Raw genomic sequence first — 26861 nt, forward strand, 5'->3', positions numbered from 1 at the left:
TTAGATTCTCTCTTGTTGGAGATGGTCATTGTTTGGAATTTATGTGGCACGAATGTTACTAGACACTTATCAGCCCAAGCCTGGATATCGTGCAGGTCTCACTGCATTTGAACATGGACTGCTTCAGTATCTGAGGAGTTGCAAATGGTGTTAAACATTGTGCACTCATTAGCAAACATCCCCACTTCTGACTTTATGATGGAAGAAAGGTCATTGATGAAGCAGCTGAAGATGGTTGGGCCAAGGACACTACCCTGAGGAACTCCTGCAGTGATGTCCTGGAACTGAGATTTTGACTTCCAACAACCACAACCATCTTCCTTTGTGCTAGGTATGACTCCAACCAGTGGAGAATTTCTCCCCCCACCCAACCCCGGCCAATTCCCATTGACTCCAGTTTTGCTAGAACTCCTTGATACCACACTTAGTCAAATGTTGCCTTGATGTAAAGAACAGTCATTCTCACCTCACTTCTGGAGTTCAGCTCATTTGTCCATGTTTGAACTGAGGCTGTAATGAGGTCAGGAGCTTGGTGATCCTGGCAGAACACAAACTAAACATCAGTGAGTAGGTTATTGCTAATCAAGTGCTGCTTGATAGCACTGTTGATGACCCCTCCTGTCACTTTCCTGATGATCAAGAGTAGACTGATGGGGTGGTAATTATCAGGGTTGGAGTTGTCCTTTTTTGTGGACAGGACATACATAGGCAATTTTCCACATTGCCAGGTAGATGCCAATGTAATTGCACACATGCACTCTAAACCCATATTCATCTGCCTCATATTTCCCACCTGATTCTGCCCATTTCTGAACTACTCTTTATTCCATTATTTTCATGCTGCTAGTGTCGCCCTGTCTTCTGTGCATCTTGTACCTCTCTAATGCTTTATTGTGGTGCCCCTCCCCATGCCAACTTAGTTTAAACCCACCCCCATAGTTAATTTCCCTTCAAGAATATTAGTCCCAGCCCAGCCAAGGTGCATCCAGTCCATCTTGTACAGGCCCCTCCCACCCTTAAGCATTGTTTATTGATGGAGTGGGGGGGTTGGGGGACCAAGGTTTAATGTAATAACGGAGGTAATTTTATTCAATTATCTTTCGAGGTAGAATATTCAAAGACAGCACAGGAGGACATTCGCCCCATCATGCCACCTATTTATAAGAGCTATCCATTTAATCCCATTCCTTGTTCTTTCCCCATTGCTCTGCAAAAATTTCCCTTTTAATTATGTATCCCGTGATCAAGGGAATCCATACCCTTTTATAGAAAAGAGGCAAAGAAGTTAATCGAAGTGAGAAAGAGTTATATTTAAGCAATATATAGTTATAAATGTAAACACATTCAGTAAAATTCACACCCAAGAAACCAAGTCTAACAACGAAAGCAAGCAAACAGAATGAACATTCTTCGATATTTGCCAGAAAGTACTCATTTGAATTTTGAAGAGCGTTAATTGCATTACGTAAGCATTTTATGAAATCAGACACCATTACCATTGAACAGTCAGGCATGGCTCAAAAGCTATTTTTAAAAATATATAAAAAGCACTCATTGGCTGCAGCCTCCTGAACTCCAAATCACATTTTGTGACTTTATTGCAACATAATTTTCTTTAGGTGGAGAGCCATACCAACTAACTGAGGATAAAACACTTGCCACCCATCCTGGCACCATGTTTAATGCTGCAATAGTTAACTCACTAGCTATGTGTCCAATGTCTGCCCACATAGGATGTGTTTTGTTATTGAACCTATAACGGTAGCAAAGTTAATTTGGGTAGACAGTTTATGAACAAAATTTACCCAATCACGAGACCATAGGGGTAGTTGTATAAATGCGGTCATTTGTCCACCTAGAATGCTGAATGGAAGTTCTAGTTTGCCACAATCTACTCCTCCGATAAATTCTTTATCTTTTCATTTCTAATAAAGAGGTTTGTGTTGATCAAGTTTGTGTTGATCAAGGGGAGAAGGCGGAAGAATGGGGTTGAGAAACTTATCAGCCATGATTGAATGGCGGAGCAGAGTTGATGGGCCGAATGGCCTAATTTCTGCTCCTATGTCTTATGGGCTGTTCATGTTGAGGAATGGAGTAAGCCATTTAGCCTTTCAAGCCTGTTCTGCCATTCAATATCATGGCTGATTTGGGACCTAACTCCAGATACCTGCCTTGTTCCATTTGCATAATACTTTGATAGGTTTTTAATTAGTCAATTAGTTTTAAACTTAATTGATTGAGCAATGGCCAAAAACATTCCAAACTTCTACCATTCTTTGCGTGAAATGTTTCCTAATTGCACTCCTGAAAGCTCCAGCTCTAATTTTAAGACTTTGCTCCCTTAGTCTTAGAGTCTCCAATTAGCAGAAAGTTTCTTCCAATCTGACCTACTGTACCTCTTAATATCTTTGAAGTCACCACTAAGCCTTTAAATTCCATGGAATACAACCGTAATTTGTTGAATCTCTCCTCTTAGCATGATCCATATGAGTCCAGGTATCATTATAATAAATCTATGCTACACTCCCTCCAAGGTCAATATATCCTTTCTAAGGTGAGGTTCCCAGAACTGCTCGCAGTACTCCAAGTGTGATCCAATCATGGCTTTACATAGCTGAAACATAACTTTTATCCCTCTGCATTCTATTTCAGACACCCAGTGTTGACATGTAGCAAGGCAGGTTGGGTACAACACAGACAGATGTAAAGTAATGCTTCTGCCACTCTGCTTAAATGTACCCTAGCCTAAAATTCAGAAGAATATCCATATTGCAACATTCTGAATATTTTTCTGTTTCCCAAACTGCCACCCTGTGATCTTAATGCTACAGCCTATTAATGCCAGTTTTGTGCTGTAGATTCATGTCCATTAGGAACTGGATTTAGACTGTCCAAACTCATCAAGTCAGAAGTCAGGGGAGACTTTCTTCCATCAATGAGCAGGATTTTAACCCAAAAGTGAAGCTATTTCTAACCCACTCCAGCCCAGTCTTGGTAGCAAATTATATAGTTTAACTTCAGTAATCTAGTCTGGCAGTGAATTTTAAATAATCTCAGTAGGCCATTCATATGTTATCAAGATATAAATGGGCATGGCTTCATTGGCCTCACACTTGCCATTACAGAACAACACATAAACGCAGAATGATGGCAAAGTGCCACTAAATAAGCAATTATTGTATTTTTAAATACAGTAACTTTCTTTGGAGCCATTTCATTTTATTTCACCGTATTAGGATGATAACTTAGGACCTCACAATGAATAAAAGTTTGGGTGGAAAATGACAGAGGATTCAATCTTCCTATAATATTAATAAATCTTCCAATAGTTTAATCTTACCTATTTGGAACTGTAATTGATTATATTGTAATCTTTGTTCAGATGATCGGCTCATCCTCTTCACTGATGTTGCAGCTGTGCTCACACCTGGATGTCTTTTCCTTTTCCCTGCATTATTCTTCACTATCTCTGCATTTTCCTTTTGTGGACTCTTTTCATTGACCGGGTTACCGTTGCTACTCAATGAAGTGAAGTGATCGCTGTCAACTTGGCAGGGCATTGACTGCTTGCTAGCAAAGTGCTTAACTTTTTTAGATGGTGAACTGCTTAACCCGTTCTCATTACTTGTCCTTTCTTTGTGCATTCTCTTCCCTTTTAATTCACATAAAGTAGGACCTGCAGAGTTTAGGCTTTGTGTTTCAAATGCATTAACAGCAGGGGCATTTATTTCACTGCATGGATCACTATTTTCTTCAGTGTACCTCTGAAGGTTACTTGTGTCTTTAATATCAGGTGGACTATTTCTGGACTGTTGCCAAGCATCATAATTTCTAAAATGGCTCTGATCCAGAGAGTTGATCTTCCTTAGGAATACCCTGCACTCTTTAAAATTCCCCAGTTTCCAGTTTGCACTTCTGAAAGTGTTTTTTTTTTGCCCCTCCACAAAAGGTTCTTCTTGTTCCGAATGTTTTGCTGTACTTGCTAGTTTTTCTGTTCTTTTGCATTTGGAGTTGTTTGTTGAATTTTGTATGGCTGCACAATCAGACAAACCAACACCTATGCTAGTTAAAGGTATAAGTTTATCTTGGTTTTCATTTTCCTTTCCACTGGGCAGTAACACAGGTTCTCTTTCAGGTGGAAAGCTATTTATTTCAAGCTCAGTTTTTTGACTGTTTTTGCTTTCTGCTGTGTTCACAGAGTCTTGTTTCAGACTTTGGTATTGTGGATTTCCATTTACACATTTCCAAACCGATTTCCATTGTTTGTACTGAACACTGGGATGGTGTGACAAATTTCCATGGCTTGAATGTTGTTTACAGCAAATTCTTTTGTTATATCCTACCAAAAGCTTCCTTTTAGCTTTAAAGACTTTAAACTTGGACATTCTGTTTGACAGATGGAAGTGCCCCCTTGGCCTTACAGGAGATTCTAGTGCAAATTTTTTAAGGTGCTTTTTCAATTGTTCTGCCTGAGGACTTGGGCAGGTATCAACTTGACTTTCTGCTGCTAGAAGTCCTTTAGCGTTCAGAACTTCAATAGGATCACGTGCATTCTCTTTTCGTACAATGGACAAAGAATGAGTTTCTGTTGTTTGCATAAACCAGGCACAAATTTTATCCATATTACAATTTCCCTGAAACAACATTTGGATAGGAGAAATTTTAACCTGCTTATCATCTGCAACCATCACAGACTTGGTTACTCTTTCTAACTGAACTGGGTATTTTCTTTTGTCAGAAGAAATCAATTCTGCAGCATCAACAGGAAGCCAACCACTGTTTATCTGTTCAAATCGCGTGTCAAGTTCCTGCTGCAAAGTTTGTTTAGAAGTGGAGGTGTGCCACCACTTGAGCGAAGTGCTCGATATAAAAATTGGATCTGCTGACATTTCCAAACCACAGTCAAATTCAGCTACTTCATCCTTGGTTTCCTGCTTATTACTCCCTGATGTAATATTTGAGCTGATGTTCTCAGATGGCATCTTAATACCCAACTTTCTGCTTTTAGCAAGTTCATTCCCTGCTTTGTTTAAAAGCAGCTTACGAGATTTACGTACCAAAGCACTACTTTGAGAAAACGAACAGGAGTTTGCAAAGGAATGCAGGAAGTACAGAGATGGCTTTCTAAGTCTAACAGAATGCCTCAAGGGTATGGCAGATTTTACTTTCTTCTCACCAACACTTTCTTTTGAGCTTGTTTCACAATCATTTTGGAATCTTAATGATTCTTTATATGAATCACTGTCTCTGATAGGTGCATCTGCAGGTAATTTATTTGAGGGTGAAGACTCTTGGTCTAATGGAGGTAATACACTATTAATACAAACTTTTCTTTCCTGAGGTGATACTGCATCAACAGTTACAGATATACCTGAAATCTTCACTTTTGCAGGACGCCCAGGTTTTCGTTGTCCACCTTTACAAGTTTTAACAGCAGTAGGTTTACTATTTGGACAAATAGCATTGCCACTGGTATGAAGTGAAACAGTCTTATCTTTAATTGGCCTTACTAGATCATATCTGCTTTCGCCTCGAGTCAAAGAGGATGCAGAATTATCAGGCTTGCCATCAAATTCCACTGCAGAGCCCTGTACAATTTCTTCTATTTGCTTCCCACAAGTTTGCTTGAAATCATTTTCATTAGTATTTGTAGGGTGATTATTTGCTATAATTTTATTATTCTCAGACACAAATCTTTTGAACCTTCGTGATCTTCCATAGACAACAGTAATTCTAATATTACGGCTGTCATCGGTGAAAAATGGATACGATGTATTGAGTTTTTCAATATCTGGTGCTTCAGCTGTACACTCGACAGGTTCTGATAACTCTACTTTAGGTTTAGGTGGTCTACCCTTTGGTCTTTTAATCTGTTTTTCCACAGGTGGGCCTAGTTTTTTGGGACGGCCAGGTTTTCGTTTTAGAATAGATGTGTCCATTTCCTTTGAAGTCACTGTCATTTCTACTATTTGATCAGTAATTTCAACTTCAGCATCATTTCTTACATAATTGTTTGAGGAACAAAGAGAACTATTACAACCGAATGTCTCCATTTCAAGATTGCAATTTACTTCCTCACAGGCTGAAGAACTTTCTGAACAACTCTGCAAACATTCTGTTGTATTACTGCTTTCAGCAGCAGGTGGATTTTGGAAATTTTCCACTGTATCACCACTTTCAGAAGCAGATGAATTACCATCCTCTGGTGCTTTGGGGGGCATGTCTTCAGGGCCAATCTTTAAAATACAAGGGTTTGTGTCAAGCTTAGAAGAGTTTACAGATGTCAGCGTATATTTAACTCCTTTCTCACTGCTTATCTTAGAGAGAAACATCAGCTTTATGGGGCTGCTGTAGTTAACAGGACAATTCTGACTCATGCCTGTTTTATTTGTAGAACCAGTATTCTCGTGAACTGAGCATTCACAAATTGCATGATGTAGGCACCTCTGCTGCAATGGAGAATCTGCACTCAGACAGTCACTCCCCAACAATGAATTAGGGTCAAATATGTTTGTGGGTCCACATTCAGGTGGACTAGAAAGTAAATTGTTTACTGCATTCTCCAAAGTTCCACATTTGCCAACAAATTTTGAGTTATCCTTAGTGCAAATATCAATACAAATATCAGGTTGTGCAGTGCCACTATGCTCCATGGAACAAACCGTTTCCAATGGCTCAGCGTTTAACACTATAGGTGCCTTTTGCTTTTTATTATTGCATTGATCCATAAGTTCATTTGGTTCTTGTGATGCATGAAGTATCACCTCAGGTAAATTAGGTGCATTTCCATGTTTTTCATTGCCTATTGAACTATTAATGCTGTTTATGTCCTTCAGAAGCTCAGGCTGACCAGAAGCTGAAACTTCTAAACTTTCAGTCATTTCATATACCATTACATGGTCCTTTTCATTGTGTAGACCTTGCTCCTTAGGGCTGTCAGTGTTAGAGATTTTACAAGCACTACTGTCACAGTCTACATCAGATTTTTTTGCCTTAATAGGTCTTCGCTGGAGATTTTCTGAAAAACAGGCAGCATAGAACATTTTTCTAGGCTCAGTAATGTATATAGAAAATCTTTCTGGAGGCAGAATATTTCTTTTGGTCCTGCCAATATTGGACCTACAACCTACTTTCTCAGAATTTTCTAAGGCCACAGGAGTTTCCTTACAACCATGATCAGCTGCTGACTTCTCAATGTTATCCCTTGGAGTCTCCACACAGATTTCATCTACCTCAAGAATGTTTAACAGATCTGAGTCTGAACTCTCTTTTGATGAATTTAAGCATTCTGTCACATCTCCTGTTTCACCTGGTACACATTCTTCAGATAAGCGCTTACATTCAGCTTCATACTGGTCAGGAAAACTACTAGGGTGTGTATTTTCACTGATAAGTGAATATTCTATGTCTGATGAACTTGCATCTCTAATGCTGCTCTTTGCTGATTTCTTTCCAAATTTTTCAGATGTTGATTCCTTACTTAAAAAAAGCTGGTCAAGATTTGCAAGTTCTCTCTTTATCTGCACTGTCTGGCGTCGAGATAATGGAGAATCTGGAGAATTATGCAAAGCAATTAACGTTTCTTGACGTTTCCGAAAACGGGTTTGAATTATTCGGTTTTCTCGTTTTTTCTCATGCTGCTTAAGTAACTCCATTAGACTATAATCACTGACCTTTGCTTTGTGTAGCAAAGTAGTTGTAATTTCTCTCAATTTAAAACTACCATTATTTCCTTGGTAAGAATCATTGTTGGAGAGATTGGCCAAAATTTGGCCATCATCTGTTGTTTCAATTGTTTTCAGTTTTTCATTTATTCGTTCCATTACCTCCTGAAATGAAGCCGAATTTTCACCTTTTTCCAGATCATTCTCTGACTCTGGTGATCTAGTGATTTCACCTTCAACTACCTCAAATTCATCCCCATCTTGCTCGATTTTTTCTGCAAATTTTGATTTGGTCTGAGCTTGGCTTGAGACCCCTGGGCCACAATCCTCTTCCTCTTCCGGCGAAAGGGAGGGAGGTTGGGTGATGATAAGCTCAATACTATTAGCATCCAAGGTTGAAGTAGTTTTACTTATTGCATCAATTACAAACCCATCAGTTCTTACTGGCGACAAAGGTGGAGGGGACGGGCTTCGTGGTCTACTATAATCTTTGATGTTATTTGCGAGGGCTGAAGATTCTGTTGTTTCTATGTTGCAAAACTCTTCGACTGGAAGTTCATTGCAAGCTTGAATGGTAGCTCCTTCAGCATAAATGCATCCAGAAAAATGTTTATAAGACCCAGTGTAAATCTGGTAGATATTGCTTTTGTTACATAGTTTGCAAACTCCATTACTTATTATTGTGAAACACCCAAGAGTGCCCTTTTTGCATGATAAACAATGTAGGTCTTTCATGCAGCGAGGAACCCATGGAAAAGGAACTTGCTGTACAGTTTGCACGGTGCAACTTTCACACCATTTGAATCCGTTACAATTGCATAATCCCTCACTTACTTTATTTTCATTGAAATCAGGTGAGAAATTTTGAAACTGTGAAATTCTTTGATCTCTGTATTGTACATTGGAAGCATCTTTCTCTTGGATTAGACACTTCAGCATTGTAGTAAGAAGTTTCCGATGATTAGGGCATAATGTAGATAAAATTTCATTTAAAGCAGTTACTTTGTGGTTTATCTGACCAGTTTTCTCAGTAAAGTTGGACACCGTTCCTGCATCAGTTTCCATCTTATAACTGTAAAAATAAAATAAATAAAACATGACATTACAATATTTCTTCCAAAAAAGGCTACAATTATTAAAGATGACTAAATTGTTCAAATACATCACTCTAAAAACATTACACTGAAACCTCAAATGTTCAAAATCAGCTCCTTGAAGTAGAGATGCTCACTTGTAAAGTGAGAGCTAGTTTTTGACACGATAGAATACTGTGCCAAAATCTTTATATCTACACGCATATCCTGCAAAAAAGACAGAAATATCATAAAAACTACAGTAGTTTTCTCAGACATTAGTTATTTGTATATCAAAGGAATATAATTAGCATTTAAATGAAGTTTGTCATGCATAAATTAGATTTAAGAATGAAATCAAACTACAGAAGTTCACAAACATCAGTGCGATCTGGTTGAGTTAAGATCTGGAAAAGAGATCTTCAAGTTGTCATTACTATTTTGAGTAACCAATCAACTTTGTGCACATACTTAAATAATTTACTTTGGAAAACGGTATCCATCCTAACATGATACTAACATGTGTTAAGCATGACTACTGTACATGAAATCAAATTAAAGTCATCAGATCACTCTAAACAGAAACAAACTTACATCATTACATTCATTTCTAATTTAAGGTTATAACAGTAATGAGGGACTTGCTTCCATTTCTGCGCATGTTGATACAAAGTCACACTCCTATGTAATTTGTTAACCAAGTTGTTCTACAGCATGAAGAAGATTCTAAAGAGATGAAACTATACAAATGCCTAAAAAAACCATCGCAAATGGAACTGATCCAAATTTTATCCAAAAGAAATCTGCTTGGACTGCTAATTGGTTAGTATTGACATAACTTTACCTGAGACTAGTAAGGGCAAAGTTTTATATTACAGACCAGCCATGAGTTAACTGTACACATCAACTGATAGGTAATCCAGTTTGTGATGTCAGCAAATAATCTCACCACTGGCTACTGGAGTTACCACAAGGCAATAGGGAAACTTTTTCTAATAACTGACCATCTTCCATAGTGTTCAGCATTACAGTCCAATGAAAATTGATTCTTGTGTTAATCAAACTTAAGTAATTGGCAAAGTAATTTTTTTTAAATATAGCTAGATAGCATCAAATATATCCTGCTTGAGTGCAGCAAAGAAATAATGCTGGATAAAATTCTCGCTATAATTCCTAACAATGTAACAACCCCAAACTCAAGAACTCAGGTTACCTTTCCATCCTGCCATTAATGTGACATTTCTATTTTCAATAACATTTCTTCACATTGGACCTAAATTAGCAATGTAAATTTAAATTATGAGCAGCACTTAACTATAAAATCCCATCCAATATAAACAATATTAATGAAAATTGCTAAACTTCTTTCAATTAGCAGCCTTACAGTTTAAGGAGTGGGGATTAACAGAAGTATCCCATCAGTCCTGAGCCATTAAGCATTTTAAAACCAAGAGCTATGTGTTTCACTACCCAACAGCACTCCCAATCCCAAGGATATATTTTTATTATTTAGACAAAAATGCTAACCTTAAATCATCCATAGATATGATATTATTGTGCACATATGATTGCTTAATTTACCTACATGCAAACACAAGTAACATTTGCGTAGTATTTTGAGTTAAACAAAACCTATTAATGGCAGTTCATTGGAAATAGTTCAAAAAATTGTCTGTGAAAAACAGTTATTACAATTCACTAAACTATATTTCCAAAAATCTGGCCAAAAATAAAGACAAATTGACCTACAGTGGCACAATGGTGAGGCCTGTTACTAAGCTGTACTTAAATTCTTGTAAATAATAAAATTAAATCTCAAAAATTCTTTAGAGTTTGCTAAGACACATGAATGGAAAGCCTACAAAAATCATAAACACACTGTGACCTCCCCAGTCCAGAAATCCATGGTTTGGAAACACCAATTGTTCGGAACTTTATTGAGCACACCCAAAGCAACTCACTTGTCATTTCAATACAGTAGCAGAAACATGGAAGATAAGGGTCCAGATCTTCCTGTCTCTATCATCAGAGACACCCAAGATACGGTACAGGACCCCTCGGACGTCCCAATGCTCTGACACCACAATAAATTGTCTCGATGTTTGAATTTCAGGTGGAAAATTTCCCTGCTCACTGGGACCCTCTTAAAAAGTCTTCAGCTCAGAGTTAGAGTCATGTTTCAGGTGGTTCCCACTTACTTGCCTGAATAGTTACCCAGGAAATGTTAGACAGAGAAGTCCTAGTCTAACTCCTGGGTAAATACATAACTGACCACCCAAATCCTCCCCAGCCCCTACCCAACCTGACTACCTCCCCCACCCCCATATCCCAACTACCCGCCCTACCCGACATCCCCATTCCTCCAACTACACCCCTGACCTGACTAGCCCCCACCAAACACACACACACCCACCTCGACCCAACCAGCAGCAGCCCCCCCACCCCGTCTAGCCCCCAACCCACTGATTTCCCCCCAGAGCCCTGGACTCCCCACCTGACCAATCCCCCCCTTCATAACTAGCCCCCACTCATCAACATCCCCCCCACCCCAACAGAGACTCAGCACTCCCCACCCGAGTAGGCCCAATGCCTCAACTCTCCTCTCTCCTCCAAATAGCCCCCACCACATGCGCTCCCACGACTCCCGTCCCTGACCCCCTCTCGGCCTCACCAGTCCCCATCATCTGAAGCCGCCAGGCCCACTTGACCAGACCTCACCACCCTACCTGCCCTAACCCCCTTAGCACGGCCGCCCTATACATCCTTATCCCCTTAGCTCACCCACCTTACAACACTCATTCATTAACACAGAAAAGCTGTTTTACTGTCCCAGGGCTCTTCAGTGACCAGTTACCAGATATGGCAGCTAGTTCCAGAAAAAAGGGTCATGGCTTCTGCGCGGATTCTCTTCCCTAAAGTCTCCAAGGTTTCCCGCACTAAGTGAGTTCTACAGGATCCTCCATCAAAGACTGGCCAGAAAAATCGGAGAACTGGGTACTTTTTGTCTAATCAGAGTTGGAAATAGGGGTTCCGATGCTGACTGGAAGATTTGCATCACAGTATTTGGATAAGTAAAACAATTATTATTACTTTATAATATTTTAACTGCTTTGGATAAATATTTTTATGCTTTTCGGTTCACATACTTTAGTTAGGCATTCTAACATCATTCGATAATCCAGAAAATTTCGAAATCCAAAAGTGACTTGGCCCCAAGCAATCTGTACTAGAGAGGTTACAGTGCAGAACAACTTGCCTTTTATTTTAAAAAGGCAAAGTTGTTTGTCATTTATCTATCTCAGAATTGTAATTTTCCAATTTGCATTTGAAAACTCCAATTACAGGAATTGGACTACATTCTAATTACTCTTGGCTTTTGAAAGCCATATTTTTAAACAATTTATTAAATTTTAAATTCATAGCTCAAAAACTTGCTGTAACTAAGCATTCGAAAGATAGTTACTAACATTACCTAGAAATTTTCAAAGTAATTGGTAAAACATCTATGGAGCAATATAAAAGCCACCTTGATCACTGAAATCACCGATATTCCTATTTCACAGGCTTATGAAAATCACTGTGCAAACTAAATTTTTTTCTTTAAGCTAATATGAAATGCCTTTGACAAAAGAGGTACCTCGACAACTTCTCAACTCACTCACGACCTTGCCTTGAAGCAAATTTAGGCAAGGTCTATTACAGTACCTTCTATACATTAAGTAGCATTGTTAATTTCTGTAGTTTATGGTAGAGGAACAAATATAGCAGCTTAGCGAGAGCTCAGACCACAGAAGGATGAGTGTGTTTGGGGGTGGGTGGGTTCAGAACTGACAGACTGCGTTCGCAAAAAAAAGGTGTAACTTCACAGGAAAACCAATAAGGTGACTGCCTGGTGAGTATTTTTCTCTCTCTCTCTAAACCAGGACATTTGTTCAAATTAGTAGCTGAAAAGTTAAAAATTTCAATTGGGGTAAGCAAGCACTGAGTAGTTTGAGGCAGTAATTAAAATTAATTGTTTAAAAAAGGTAATAGATTGTTAAAGAGGGAATAGAGGGTCTTTTATCAAAGATCAATGCCTACCCATGGAGATCTGTTGATTGCAATTCCTTGTGGAACATGTGAGAACTTCAAGACACTTTGAGGGACTGCATGTGTAGCAAGGGTCTCCAGCTGCTTTAGCTCGAATTCGGGATTTCTAAGCTTATGGGCAGCTGCAGTCACTGGGGAGCAGAGGATGAGTGTTTCCTGGATTGCACATTCCAGGAGGTAGTCACCCCACAGGTAGTAAGAGTTCAAGGAGGAGGCTTTGGGGAGTGTGTCACCCTCAAACCGGTACTCAGCATTGGAGGCTGCTGGGAGTGATGATACCTTGAAAGGCTGCACTTCAGACCTTGGCACTAATGGGCAATGGACTGCATAGGAGGGAACAACAAACAGTTGAAATGCAGTTACAGGAGATTCCATTGTCAACAGAACAGTCATGTATTTTGTGAGCATCATGAGTCCTGAAAGGCAAGTTGCCTCCCTGATGATGAATAAAGGACATCATGGAGGAGGTGTAGAATATTCTACAGGGGAAGGGAGTGAGCCAGAAGTCATGGTATACGTCAATACCAATAACTTAGAGATGGCAGTTATTAAAGTCCTACAGTCAGATTTTCAGGATCTGGGTAGAAAGTTTAAAAAAAGGTAGAACCTCAAAAGGTTCCTGAAGGTACCTTCAGATTACTCGCAGTGCCATGGTTTAGTGAGAGTAGAAACAGGAATATAGAGAGGATCAATGAGTGGCCTGAGGGATGGTGCAGGAGGGATGGTTTGTTTCCTGGGGCATTGGGACTAATTTTGAGGTAAGGTGACACTATTCCAAAGGGATAGTTTGCAGTTCAACAAGATGTCCTCATGGGGAGGCTCACTACTATGGTCAGGGAGAGTTTAAACTCAATTAGCAGGGACTGGGCAAGGACTAAGAGCTATGAGGAATCCAAAGACAGGTTTACAATGCATGTATCTAAAGGCACAGAGTGTGGTGAATAAGGTTAGTGAGCTACAAATGCAAATTGGCATATGAGGATATGATGTAGCGGCAACAACATAAACATGGCTTAAAAAGAGGGAGGAACAAAACTGCAGGGAAATACCAGAGTTATGCAAGAACTTTCGGGTGGTGATATTGCGGGCTTTAGTTACCCAAATATCAATTAGGATAGCGTTAAAGGGTAAGGCGGGGAGGAATTTTTGAAATGCGTTCAGAAGAACTTACTTGATCAGTAAGTTCTCAGCCCAACTAGAAAGGAGGCTTTGCTGGATCTGGTGCTGGAAAATAGGGTGGACCAAGTGTCTGTAGGGGAACATTTACGCGAGAGTAATCATCTTATAAGGTTTACACCAGCAATACAAAAGAACAATTAACAATATAAAGTGGAACATCTAAATTTTAAGAGGGTTAATTTCAATGGGATGAGAAGGAATCTAGCCAGGGTAAAATAGAATTAATGGCTGACCGGAAAACTGTAATGGAACAATAGGTGATTTTTGAGGAGGAGATACTTCAGGTACAGGCTAGGTACATTCTAAACTAGGGCTCCCTGGATGACGAGAGGGATAGAAAATATGATGAAACCAAAAAAAGGGTGTATTATGTATGTCAGATGAATTCTTCAGGTGATTCTTCAAGGTCAAATACAATAGGTTGAGAGAGATGAAGAAGAAAATAAGACTGAAATAAAGAATGAGAGACTACAATGGCAGTCAAATTAAAAAGGGAGCACAAAAATCTTTTACAGGCATGTAAAAAGTAAATGGATAGCAAAGGTGGAATGGGATCTATTAGGAACAATAAGGGTGATATTATAGTTCGAGGCGCAGGGCAAGGCTTGATTACTTAAATGAGCACTTTGTATCAGTGTTTAGTAAAGAAGAGGAAGCTGACAAAACATTGGTAGAAGCAGAGATAGTGGAGGGAATGAATGGGGTGAAATTTGAGAGGGGGGCAATACTGGAAAAGCTGGCTATGCTTAGAGTGGATAAGGTGCCTGCCCTGGATGGCTTGCAACCCAGGGTCCTAAAGGAAATGATGGTGTATATAGTGGGAGGGCTTGCCTTAATCTTCTGATCTTCCCTAGATGTGGGGGAGTTGCCAGAGGATTGCAGTGTGTCAAATATGACACTTATTTAAAACAGGGCGCAAGGACAGTCTAAGCAACTACAAGCCAGTTAGTTTAAAATCAGTGGTGGCTAAGGTTTTAGAAACTAGAATCGGGGTGCGGGGGGAGAATTTTTTTTAACGTATTCATTCACAGGATGTGGGCTTCACTGGCTGGGCCAGCATTTATTGCCCATCCATGGTTGCCCTCGAGAAGGTGGTGGTGAGCTGCCCTCTTGAATTGCTGCAGTCCATGTGGTTTAGGTACACCCACATGCTGTTAGGAAGGGAGTTCCAGGATTTTGACCCAGCAACAGCGAAGGAACAGCAATATATTTCCAAGTCAGGATGGTGAGTGACTTGGAGGGGAACCTCCAGGTGGTGGTGTTCCCATCTATCTGCTGCCCTTGTCCTTCTAGGTGGTAGTGGTTGTGGGTTTGGAAGGTGCTAAGGAGCCTTGGTGAATTCCCGCAGTGCATCTTGTAGATGGTTGTAAATCAATAGACAGTTGAGGAGTTTGGTTAATTAAGGATAGCCAGCAAAGATTTGTAAAAGGCAGATGATTGTGCTTGACTAATCTAATTGAATTCCTTGATGAAGTAACAAAGAAGGTTGATGAAGAGAATGCAATAGATGGTGTCTATATGGATTTTAAACAAGCATTTGGCAGAGTATCACATAAAAGGCTGGTTAACAAATTTGTGGCTCGTGGAATAGGAGGGTCAGTGTCAACTTGGATTTAAAAATTGGCTGAAGGGCAGAGAAGAGTGAGTAATGGTAAATGGTTGTTTTTTTTGACTGGAGGATGGTAGATGGTGGTATTCCCCAAGGATCAAAATTTGCCAATGATCCCAAACTTGGAAAACTGGCAAACAGTGAGGGTGATACTAATTGACAGCAACAGAACATACAGAACAGCAGAATGGGAAGACAAGTGGCAGATGGAATTTAATACGGAGAAGTGTGAGATAGTGGATTTTGGGAGAAGGGATAAGGAAAGGCCATATAGACTTAATACCACAGTTCTAAAGTGTGCGCAGGGACAGAGGAATCACAGAATCGCAGAACTGTTACAGCGCAGGAGGCCATTTGGCCTATTATGTTTACACTGGTTCTCGGAATGAGCAATTCCCCGCCTTCTCACTGTAAACTTGTACGTTCTTCCTTATCAGGTAAGTCTAATTCCCTTTTTAATGCCTTGATTGAACCTGCCTCCACCACACACTCAGGCAGTGCATTCTATTGTGTCTAGGCCTTTCATTATCATATCGCCTCTCACCCTTCTCTAAGGACAACAGTCCCAGGTTCTCCAATCTATCCACATATCCCAAATCCCTCACATCCTTCCTAAAGTATGCTGCCCAGAATTGGACACAATACTCCAGTTGAGGCTGAACCAGTGCTTTATAAAGGTTCATTAGAACTTCCTTACTTTTGTAATCTATGCTTCTTTTTATAAAACCCAGGATCTCGTATGCCTTAATAGTTACTTTTGCAATTTGCCCTGCCACCTTCAATAACTTGTGCACATATACATCAGGTCTCTGTTTCTGTACCTTTTTAGAATTGTACCCGTTATTTTATATTGTGTCTCCATGTTCTTTCTACCAAAATTAATCGCTTCACAATTCCCTGCATTAAACTTATCTGCCATATGTTCACTCATTCCACCAGTCTATGTCCTTGTCAAGTTCAGTACTGGCAAGTTATATTATGAACTTCTTAAAAATGGTTTTAAATTGTTAAAAATTGCTCACAAAACAGCTGTTAAGATGACCTGTAGGTGCATGTGCATAGATCTTTGAAGGTGGCAGGACAAGAGTAGTTAGCAAAACATATAGGATCTTGGGCTTTACAAATAGAGGTATTGAGTCCAAAAGCAGGGAAGCTATGCTGAACCTTTATAAAGCTCTGGTTAGGCCAGAAGTACAGCGTATTGTGCCCAGCTCTGGTACCACATTTTAGGAAGGATGTGAATGCCCCTGAGGGTGCAAGGATCTTTGAGAAGTTGCAGAGGAGGTTTACCAGAATGGTTCCAGGGTTGGGAGGTCTTCACTACAAGTTTAGGTTGGAGAAGCTTGGTCTATTTCCCTTGGACCAAAGTAGAGGGAAATTTTAATGGAAGTATACAAAATTATGACAGGTGTGGATGAGGTAGGCAAAGAAAAATTGTGCCCATTAGCTCATGGTACAAGAGCTAGGAGACAGAGAATTAAGACTTTGGGCAAGAGGTGTAGGGGGATGTGAGAAATAACTTAGATGCAGCGAGTGGTAATGACCTGGAACGTACTGCCTATGAGGATGGCAAAGCAGAAATGATGAATGATTTCAGAAGGAAATTGGACGAGTACTTGAAGAAATAAGCCTGCAGGGCTACAGTTATAAAATGGGGGAATGGGACTGACTAGATTGTTCCATGGAGAGCCAGTATAAACTCAATGGGCTGAATGGCCTCCTTGTGTGCCATAAATGGCTCTATGGTCTGTTAACAATTTAAAATAAAAGAACAGCAGCTATATTTTCAAGAAGGGTGGCATTGCAGATTGCAACTGTACTTTCCCAGCCACACAAAGGCCATTCTTGTTCCAAAGGCAGCCTATGAAGATGCAATGGAATAATTTGAGTCATTTTAGTTGATCTGAAAAGAAGCAGGGTGAGTTTAGGTTATTATACCCACCCCCTCCCCCTAAAGAAATATTCACCTCCTCCAAATTCACCAAATTTCATTAATTACTGTTGGCAGCGTTATCAAAATGTATCATTAGTTATCATACAGGTGAAATCATTCCATGATGGAATGGAAAACTAAATCCACCAGTCTTAAGATTTACAGATGAAAGTTAAATCATACATTGATAGAAAACTCTTCGAATTGTAACAAGCCTACATTAAATGTAATTTCATTATCTAGACTGTTAATAATATGATAATGCTAAATACTCGGCACTGAAGTCTCCTTCTAGTATTAAAAATAGTCTTAAGTGCTTCACTATTGAAACAATAATTCTGTACATTGGAACAGAAATTGAAGCAACATGCATTTGGGTTATAGCATATTCACTGTCCATTCATACACTGGCACTGGCCTTGGACTAGTTACTCCGATTATTTTTTTCCCCATTTTTTGCCTTATGAAACCTAAGCTGCAGATACCAGCATGTGGGTCACAAAGGTTATCATTTCTGGTGTGATCTACACTCAAAATTTTAAACTAGTTTCTCTCTTCAAAAATGCCAAAGGACTACAACGTATTGATATCATCGATTGATCTTTTTCTTTGTACTGATTTGTTTCCACTGCTCTTCTATGAGCGTCACCTTTGAAGTTATGGTTCTCTTCATCCGTGACAATGACCTTGAGCTCTCTTAGGATGCAATCCGGAAGTTAGATACAGAAATGCACCAATATTGTGCCCATTTTGCTGATATCAAGTTATCTCATTAGAATACGCCGGAACTTAAAATGGGCGTAAATCAGTGAAAGCAACTGAGGCCCAAGGACATACCCACATCAATAATTTCTTCTTTAAGTCTACAAATTTAAGTTTCAACTCATTTAACAATTATTCTTTGACATCAGACATGGCACGTTTAAGAAGTTGTAATCAGGGAAGCTTTCCAATTTTTAATACGACATGCCACAAAAAGATAGAAGTCTTGACTGAACACCATTTCTTTAAAAAAACTGCTTAATAAATAGCACATAAAAGTCAAGAAAAATGGTCATGTTCCCTGCTACGCCTAAAATTCTGGATACTGACCAAATGTCATCGGAGGATAAACATACTTTGATGTTGGGAGTGAAGCTACTTTTGTGGGCAGGGATTCATTTGGATGGATGATTTAATGGACAGATAAAACATTGAGAATTAGGCGTGATGTGGTTATATTCATAATTCTGCCATCTTTAAAATAGGAGTTTTAAGATATGCGGGTTATTTGTACAGATTACAGGTATACGTGGACAAAAATGTGAAGAAAATGGCAGGCCAATGCATTTACAGCTAACTGATTTTCAGTCCTATCAGGATCAACCTCCCAATGCTGCTCATTCTATTATAAGTTTCAATATCCTCTCTGGATCTTCTTAGGGTCACAGATATCTCAGTGATAATCAACAATCCTATTTCATATTATCCATCACATACCATTGCAGGCATGTTTCCAGCATGTTGCTCAAACAGCATCAGCTCAGTTATGGGCCTCATTATCCATCCTCCAGTAACAAAAAGAAAACTTTCCCCTCTTTTCAGGTACCAAGGACCATATCCTCAAGCAGCTCTGATGCAAGGTGGATTCCCTTTTCTAACCTCACCCTGTCCAGGAATGTAGATGCCGTTAAACTGGTGTCATTTCTGATCTACGCAATTTAATAGCTTTCACTTCCAATTTTCAAACACCCTTCACCTTTATCCAGTTCATCACTAATTTTTCCCTTCCTTTCTCTCTATCTCTGGCAATGAGTTTTCTGCAGGTACCCATTACAAATCTATAGTTTCTCACAGCCATCTGGATTGTGCTTCACATTTCTTCCCATTCTGCTTTGCAAAAAGATGATTTCTTTCCCCTCTTGTTTTTTTTAGTCAGTTCTGTTCTGATATTTCCAACTGCTATAAAAGAACTTCTGAAATGTCCCATTTCCTTAGTGAAGTGGGCATGGGCCTTGAATGCATCACATCCATTTCTCCGATCTCTTTTGTTTTCTTACTTTTACTACAGGCTGCTTTTTGAGCTCACTTTTCATCCCACAGACCTCTGAAATCACCAGGCCATTTTCTGCCATTTGATCCCACTGCCCTTTGCACATCTTTCTCTCCCCCTCTACTTTTTGGAGGCTCATTCACATTGGGCTACTCACATTCATTCTTCCATTGCCCTTGCTTGAAGTATCCTTCCTCTGACACTTTCCTCAAGCAGCATTAACAGCCATGCACCTCATCCAACAATTGCCAGACAGCAAATCCTTCTTCCATGTGAGTCAGTAGTAATATGTATGTAGTTTCTCCAATCTAGTATACTGTATTTACTGCTTATCTGTGTTGGAGAAGCCAAATGTAGATTTGTAATTGCTTTGTCTGCAGATGGGATTTGGGTTGCAACCTTAATTCCTCCTTCTGCTCCCTGGTCTCTCAATCTTTGGCTAATTGCATTGTTCTGATTAAACTTTAATCAGGTTTCAGCAAGTTTCATATTTTTCTCTTGTAACCCCTCCTATGAATATCAATTTTAAAAGCTTCAGTCCTGAGCTATCTCCCAGTTTCTTTATTTAGGTAATGCCTTTTTACTGTCTCACTAAAATGACTTTTGCAGGTCATCCACACTTTAACTTTTAAGCACATTAATTTCTCTAATAGAATTCAGTGTTCTTGCATCACACCCCCCCCACCCCCCACCATTACTCTCCCTTACCTGTTTGTTTAGTTCAGTCCTATTATGGTAGTCATTTATGTTATAGGTTCTATTATGACAAAATGATTACATCTAAACCATGAACTGCCTTCTCTTTACTGGCACTGACTGACTGACTATATTTCCAACATTTTATCTCATGTTTCATCCTTATTTATAGAAGAACTCAGTTCTCCAAATAGCACTATGCTCAAATTTTACTAGCACAAAAAATTTACAAGAATGGAACTGAGAACATTATAATCTGAATATACATGCCAGAGCTACTGAAATAAAGTGCTAACTGCCTCTACTTGTTTATAACATTCCAGAATGAATTTAACCTTTTGCACACATGCAAAAATTTCTCCTGATCCAAATCAATATGAAATTGTATCCGAAAGCAAATCTATCTTTAAATCTTACCGCATAGTGGCTGTCTCCTAATCAGGGATGCATCTTCTCAGCAATTCCCTTGCCACCACGCTGCTGAAAGCAATGAAACAGTACAGGGTTTGGGAGTGGGGGAGTGGTGTCAGGAGAGGAGTAAGAAAGAGAATGGGGAGAAGAGAAGAATGTCAGGAACAGAGGTGAATGCCAAATGTTGTTTGTTTTACTACTCAACCTCATGCTATAATGAAGTTTTCTTGGTCAAAAGATCAGTCTCTATACTGTCAGCTGTTCGCATAAATACTTCTGAAACCTGTTGCAGTTCACTATTCTGGAGCTTACTCTAGAAATTATACAATTTGGTTATATTTAGAAAAAAGGGATAAAGACTTAACAAATCCTCAAAAATGACTGATCAGGCACCAATGTAAAAGAAAATTGGCACAAGCAAAAGGAATCAAGCCTGATTTATAAACATTTATAAAACCTAATTATCTAACTAGATCATGGAATGATACGGTGCAGGAGGCCATTTAGCCCAACATGACTCTGCCAGCTCTTGGAAAGAACTATCCAATTAATCTACACTTTCCTCCTTGCCCTGTAATATTTTTTCCTTTTCAAACATTTATCAAATTCTCTTTTGAAAATTACTGAATCTATTCTCACTAAATTTTCAGGCAGTGCATTGCTGCATAATTTTTTTTATTCTCATGACACCTTTTGGATCTTTTGCCAATTTCCTTAAATCTGTTCCTCTGGTTGCCAACCTTTCAGCCTCTGAAACAGTTCTCCTTATTAGCTGTCAAAACCATTCATGACTTTGAACATCGCTAACAAATCTCCCATTGACCTTCTATGCTATGAAATCCCGTTTTCTAGTCTATCCATGTAACTGAAGTCCCTTCTGCCTGGTACAGTGCCTCAAATCTGGCTATCTGAAAATCAGACTTTAAAAAATTTCCATGCATAAATTTTATTATCAGATGAGTAAAATAATTTATTGGCTTGTTTGACTAGGTGCTACATTGGCACGATGGCGAGTTGACTAGTTATTGGCGTCAAGCGCCTGTCTTTTCCCATGCTCCAAGTGATCCCACCTGCTCAATCTGAAAATCGGCAAGGTCTGAAATCCGGCACAGACATGGGCCAGAGGTTGCCCATTTTGAGACACTGTGGTCATAGTAATTTTCCTAAAGTATGGTGCCCAGACACAATACTCCAACTGGGGCCTAACCAGTGATTTTTAAAATTTAGCACAACTTCCTTGCTTTTGTACTCTGTACGTCTTAATTTTAAAGCCAAGGATCACATATACCTTTTTTCTGGCCTTCATAACTTATCTTGCAACCTTCAAAGACTTGTGGACATAAACCCCCAGGTTTCTTGTTTGTACTCCGTTTAATATTATTCCATTTAGTTTGCATTGCATCTCCTCATTCCTTCTACCTAAATAAATCACTTCACACTTCCCTGCTGTGAAAATGGATGTTATTTTTGTTAATATTTTGGGAAATATTGTGTTATTCTATAAAGAAGGCTGGTGAGGGGTGTGTGTATGTGTGTGTGCGCGCGCGTGAGAGATTTAATTAAGCTGGGCAGAGATTGAAAGGAATCAGGTTGTCTGGGGGGGTTTGGAAACATGAAAAGGTTAGAGGTGAACTTCTGAGGTACAAGTAAATAGGTTAGGTCTAACACTTACATTTTTAAATAAGTGTTGCGTTTGTTTTCCTATCAATGGGGAGTCAGAGGCCACAAGAAACATGTTTGCATCTTGCAGGAGTTCCACAGGTAAACAGCAGTGGGGATATGATATTTTATTGACCTGAAAGCAAGACATGATAGAGACATAAAAGATTTTATACATTGGAAGGATTTGAGTTTCAAAGAGGTGTGCGAACAATGGAACCAAGGATGAAAGGGGAAAACAGTATTTTAGAGTTACCGTACAGAGCTTAGCTAGAGATAGTTGGAGCTGGGCTGGTCTGGGCGAGGATGTCGTTTGAACCAGCCATTTAGTCAAGCCAGAAAAGTCTTGGGCTGCAACAAGCAGTTTCATTCTGAAGTGGGTTCCACCGCAGAGTGGAAGAGACTATGCCTTTAATGAAGCTACAGAAGTTTGCTTTCTGTAATATTACTGGATTTTATTTTATAGCTAACATCAATAAGGGAGTGTTGCCTAGAGGTATTTACTTGTGGCTCTGACCAGAGTGTCTTTTTGAGGAATATTTTGTAAGACTAACCTTAATTGTGTAACTGTAATCTTGTGTGCTTAAGTTTTCTCTTGTTCTTGTTAATAAAAACATACTTAATTTTTAAAATCTCAAAAAAGTGTTACTGGGCTTCTTACTGCTGAGATCAGTACATCGTCCTCTCATTTTCAGAATATGAAAAAAAGGGTATGGCTTGCAAACCAAGTTTCCCTCTGGGATTTGGTTTGCACAGCAATTAACACCAGCTGTGGTCATAACACTGCATTAAATTGCATCCGGCACATATCTGCCAATTTCACCCATCTGTTCTTATCCTCACTGTTTTATAGTTTGCATGTGCAAAACAAAACAAACAAAAAATCACTGTATACCCAAGTCCAGGTTTTCAATATATATCAGAAAAGAGCAATGGTCCCAATACCGACATTTAACATTTCCTTCCAGTTTGAAGAGCAACTGTTCACTTTACACTTTGCTTTCTGCCCCTTAGTCAATTCTGTATCCATGCAGCCCCTGCCCCTTTAATCCCATGGTCTTTAAACAAACCGGTGTAGTATTTTAACAAATACCCTTGAAATTTCATATGTGTCAACCCACTCGAAGAAGCCAATTTGCCTGCTTTTTAGTTCTTTCATTCGACATTGGTATTTCTCATTCGACATTGGTATATCTATCAAAGCCGGCATCTGTTTCCCATCCCTAACTGCAACAAGTGGCTTGTAGGCAGTTTCAGAGGGCAGTTAAGAGTCAACCACATTGCTGTGGGTCTGGAGTCACCTGTAGGCCAGGCCAGGCCTGCAGATTTCTTTTCCTCAAAGGACATTAGTGAACCAGACGGACTTTTATGACAATCAATGATGGTTGTGGTCCACATTACTGAGACTACCTTTCAATTCCAGAATTTTTTTTATTAATTGAAGTTAGTACTTAATTGAATTTAAATTCCACCAGCTGCCATCGTGGGATTTAAACACATCTCCTCAGAGTATTAGCCCGGGCCTCTGGTTTCATTGTCCAGTAACATTATCACAATGCCACTATCTCTCCAAGTAACAAATTTGTGCTGGCTTTCATTGATTAATCCACATTATTCCAAATGTCAATTAACTTTGTTCCAGATTAATTTCAGCATCACGGACATTATGCTGCCTGGCTTGTAATTGCTGGGTTTATGCCTCACTCCTTATTTTGAACGGAAGTATATTTGCAATCTCCAATTCTCTGGTACCACTCTGATATCGAAGGCGGACTGAAAAATCGTGGCCAGAACCTCAGCAATTTCCATCCTTATTTCCCTCAGCAACCCAAGATAGATCCCACCCAGACCCAGTGGCTTCCTTACCTTGAATGTTGCCAACTTTTTAAGTGCCTCCTCTTCATCACACAGAATCCTTACAGTGCAGGGTTTCATTCGGCCCATCGAGTCTGCACTGGCTCTCTGAAAGAACATTCTACCCAATCCCACTCCCCTGCCTTATTCCTGTAACCTTGCACATTCTTTTTTTCTGTTCAGATAGCAATCCAATTCCTTTTTGAATACCTCGATCGAAGCTGCCTCCACCACCCGCTCAGGAAGTTCGTTCCAGACTCCAACCACCCTCTGGGTGAAAACATTTTTCCTCACATTACTGTTACTCCTTCTGCCGAGTATTTTGAATCTGTGCTCTCTAGTTCTTGATGCTCTCTTGAGTGGGAAGTTTTTCATTATTTACCCTGTCTATACCTCTCAGGATCTTGAATACCTCTATCAAGTCTCCACTCAGTCTTATTTTCTCCAAGGAAAACAGTCCCAAACTCTCCAATCTATCCTCATAGATCTATTTTCATCGTACCTAATTTTTCGACTACTCTCTCCTTCACTGTAACATTTGCAACATCCTGGCCTTTTGTAAAGACAGGATGCAAAGTGCTCACATAGTACCGCTGCCATGCTCTGTTCCTCAACAGAACCTCATTTTTAGTCCTTAACTGGTCCCACCCTTCCACTAATTATATATTTATGAGACTCTTTTGTGTTCCCTTTACGTTGCTATCTGCTAATCTATTCTCACACATTTGCTCCTTATTTTCTAAGTGATCCCCTGTACTTTATGTATTCAGCTTGGTTTTCTACTGAATTTAAGCACCTGACATTTATCAGAAGATCCTCTTATGCTATTTTAAAATGCATCAGTAATGGTTTGAACAATATTGCTGAAGTGTTATCAGATATTCACTTCATGGCACATTTGTCATAAAGGCCTTGCAGATTTTTGAAGCTCAGATGGCTTTCATTTTTTTCTTTTCTGAAGAAACTGACTCATGACTTGACAATCAATCCATTCAGATGTGAAAAGCTCTCCCTTTGCACAAGTCAAAATTTAATCTATAACACATTAATAAACTGAGGGGAAGGGATGCAAAAACAGTCTAATCCTGTCTTTGCCTGATGTCTTTATGTAACTTTTCAGAGGTAAAGCCCTGCTAGCAAGCTGGAAAAGAATAGGAACACTGGGGACTTTTATCCTCCCCTGCCCACGCAAGTCCAGTGCAATGTTCTTACTACTTTCCTGACATTCAACTCAGCACAGATAAGGATTTAAACTTGAAATCTTCCCAATGATCAATTATTAAAGCCAGTTCACTTTACAATAGATTTAGTAAGCAAGCATCAAGCTTCCAAATACATGTACTGCTTACTGTCTAGATAGGCCACTGTTTCTTAAACTCCTGGTTGTATAAAGCTTCCGCAACATCTTCATTCAGCAAAATGGTCAGAGTCAGGAGTTATAGAGCACAGAAACAGGCCCTTCAGCCCATCGTGTCCGTGCTGGCCATCAAGCACCTATCTATTCTAATTCCATCTTCCAGCACTTGGCCCATAGCTCTGCATGCTATGGCTTTTCAAGTGCTCATCCAAATTCTTCTTAAATATTGTGAGGGTTCCTGCTTCTACCCTCCTCTCAGGCAGTGTCCCCAAGATTCCAACCATCCTCTGGGTGAAAAAATTTTTCCTCAAAACCCCTCAACCTCCCGCCCCTTACCTTAAATCCATGCTCCCTGGTTATTGACACCTCTGCTAAGGGGAAAAGTTTCTTCCTATCTACCCTACCTATGCCCCACATAATTCTGTATCCCTATATCAGGTCCCCCTTCAGCCCTCTCTGCTCTAAGGAAAACAACCCTACCCTATCCAGTCTCCCCTCATAGCTGAAACCTCTAGCCAAGGCAACATCCTGGTGAATCTAAAAGCAAAAAACTGCAGATGCTGGAAATCCAAAACAAAAACAAAAATACCTGGAAAAACTCAGGTCTGGCAGCATCTGTGGAGAGGAGCACAGTTAATGTTTCGAGTCCGCATGACTCTTCAACAGAACTCAGGAAGTGTCATGCGGACTCGAAACGTTAACTGTGCTCCTCTCCACAGGTGCTGCCAGACCTGCTGAGTTTTTCCAGGTATTTTTGTTTTTATCCTGGTGTATCTCCTCTGCACCTTCTCCAGTGCAATCACATCCTTCCTATAGTGTGGCGACCAGAACTGCACACAGTACTCCAGCTGTGGCCTAACTAGCGTTTTATACAGCTCCAACATAACCTCCCTGCTCTTATATTCTATGTCTTGGCTAATAAAGGCAAGCATCCCATATACCTTCTTAACCACCTTACCTCCCTGGGCTGCTGCCTTCAGGGATCTATGGGCATGTACACCAAGGTCCCTCTATTTCCCACAGTCCTACCAATCATTGCGTATTCCCTTGCCGTGTTAATCTTCCCAAAATGCATCCCCTCACACTTCTCAGGATTAAATTCCATTTGCCACTGCTCTGCCCATCTATTTTGTCCTGTAAATGGCGTTTCTCCTCTTCTCCTCTTTCAACTTTCCTTAGTTTAAAGGCTTACACATTTGACAGCATCATCTGCAACTCTATCAATATAGGTTTATATTAAAAACACAAAAGAGACTTAGAATAGGGCTTCCAAACTGTGGGTTGCTACCCCCATTGGGGGTAAGT

At 39.7% G+C, this 26861-nt stretch overlaps 1 protein-coding gene across 11 annotated transcripts in view; it reads right to left on the bottom strand.

The window, feature by feature from the left end:
- Nucleotides 1-26861, bottom strand: part of lcorl (ligand dependent nuclear receptor corepressor-like) — a 144749-nt gene that overhangs the window by 21112 nt on the left and 96776 nt on the right. For 7 of the 11 annotated variants that reach the window (XM_078545415.1, XM_078545407.1, XM_078545451.1 and 4 more), the window contains one exon: nucleotides 1883-8736. In XM_078545415.1, coding sequence (XP_078401541.1) covers nucleotides 3303-8736 — 5434 coding nt within the window. In that variant the 3' untranslated portion in view covers nucleotides 1883-3302. Of the gene's footprint in view, nucleotides 1-1882; nucleotides 8737-26861 lie in introns of those variants that run through there. The other 4 variants (XM_078545494.1, XM_078545423.1, XM_078545552.1 and 1 more) reach the window with 4 other exon arrangements.

The sequence above is a fragment of the Cetorhinus maximus genome, chromosome 1 (assembly GCF_964194155.1).
Source record: "Cetorhinus maximus chromosome 1, sCetMax3.hap1.1, whole genome shotgun sequence".
NCBI lineage: Eukaryota > Metazoa > Chordata > Chondrichthyes > Lamniformes > Cetorhinidae > Cetorhinus > Cetorhinus maximus.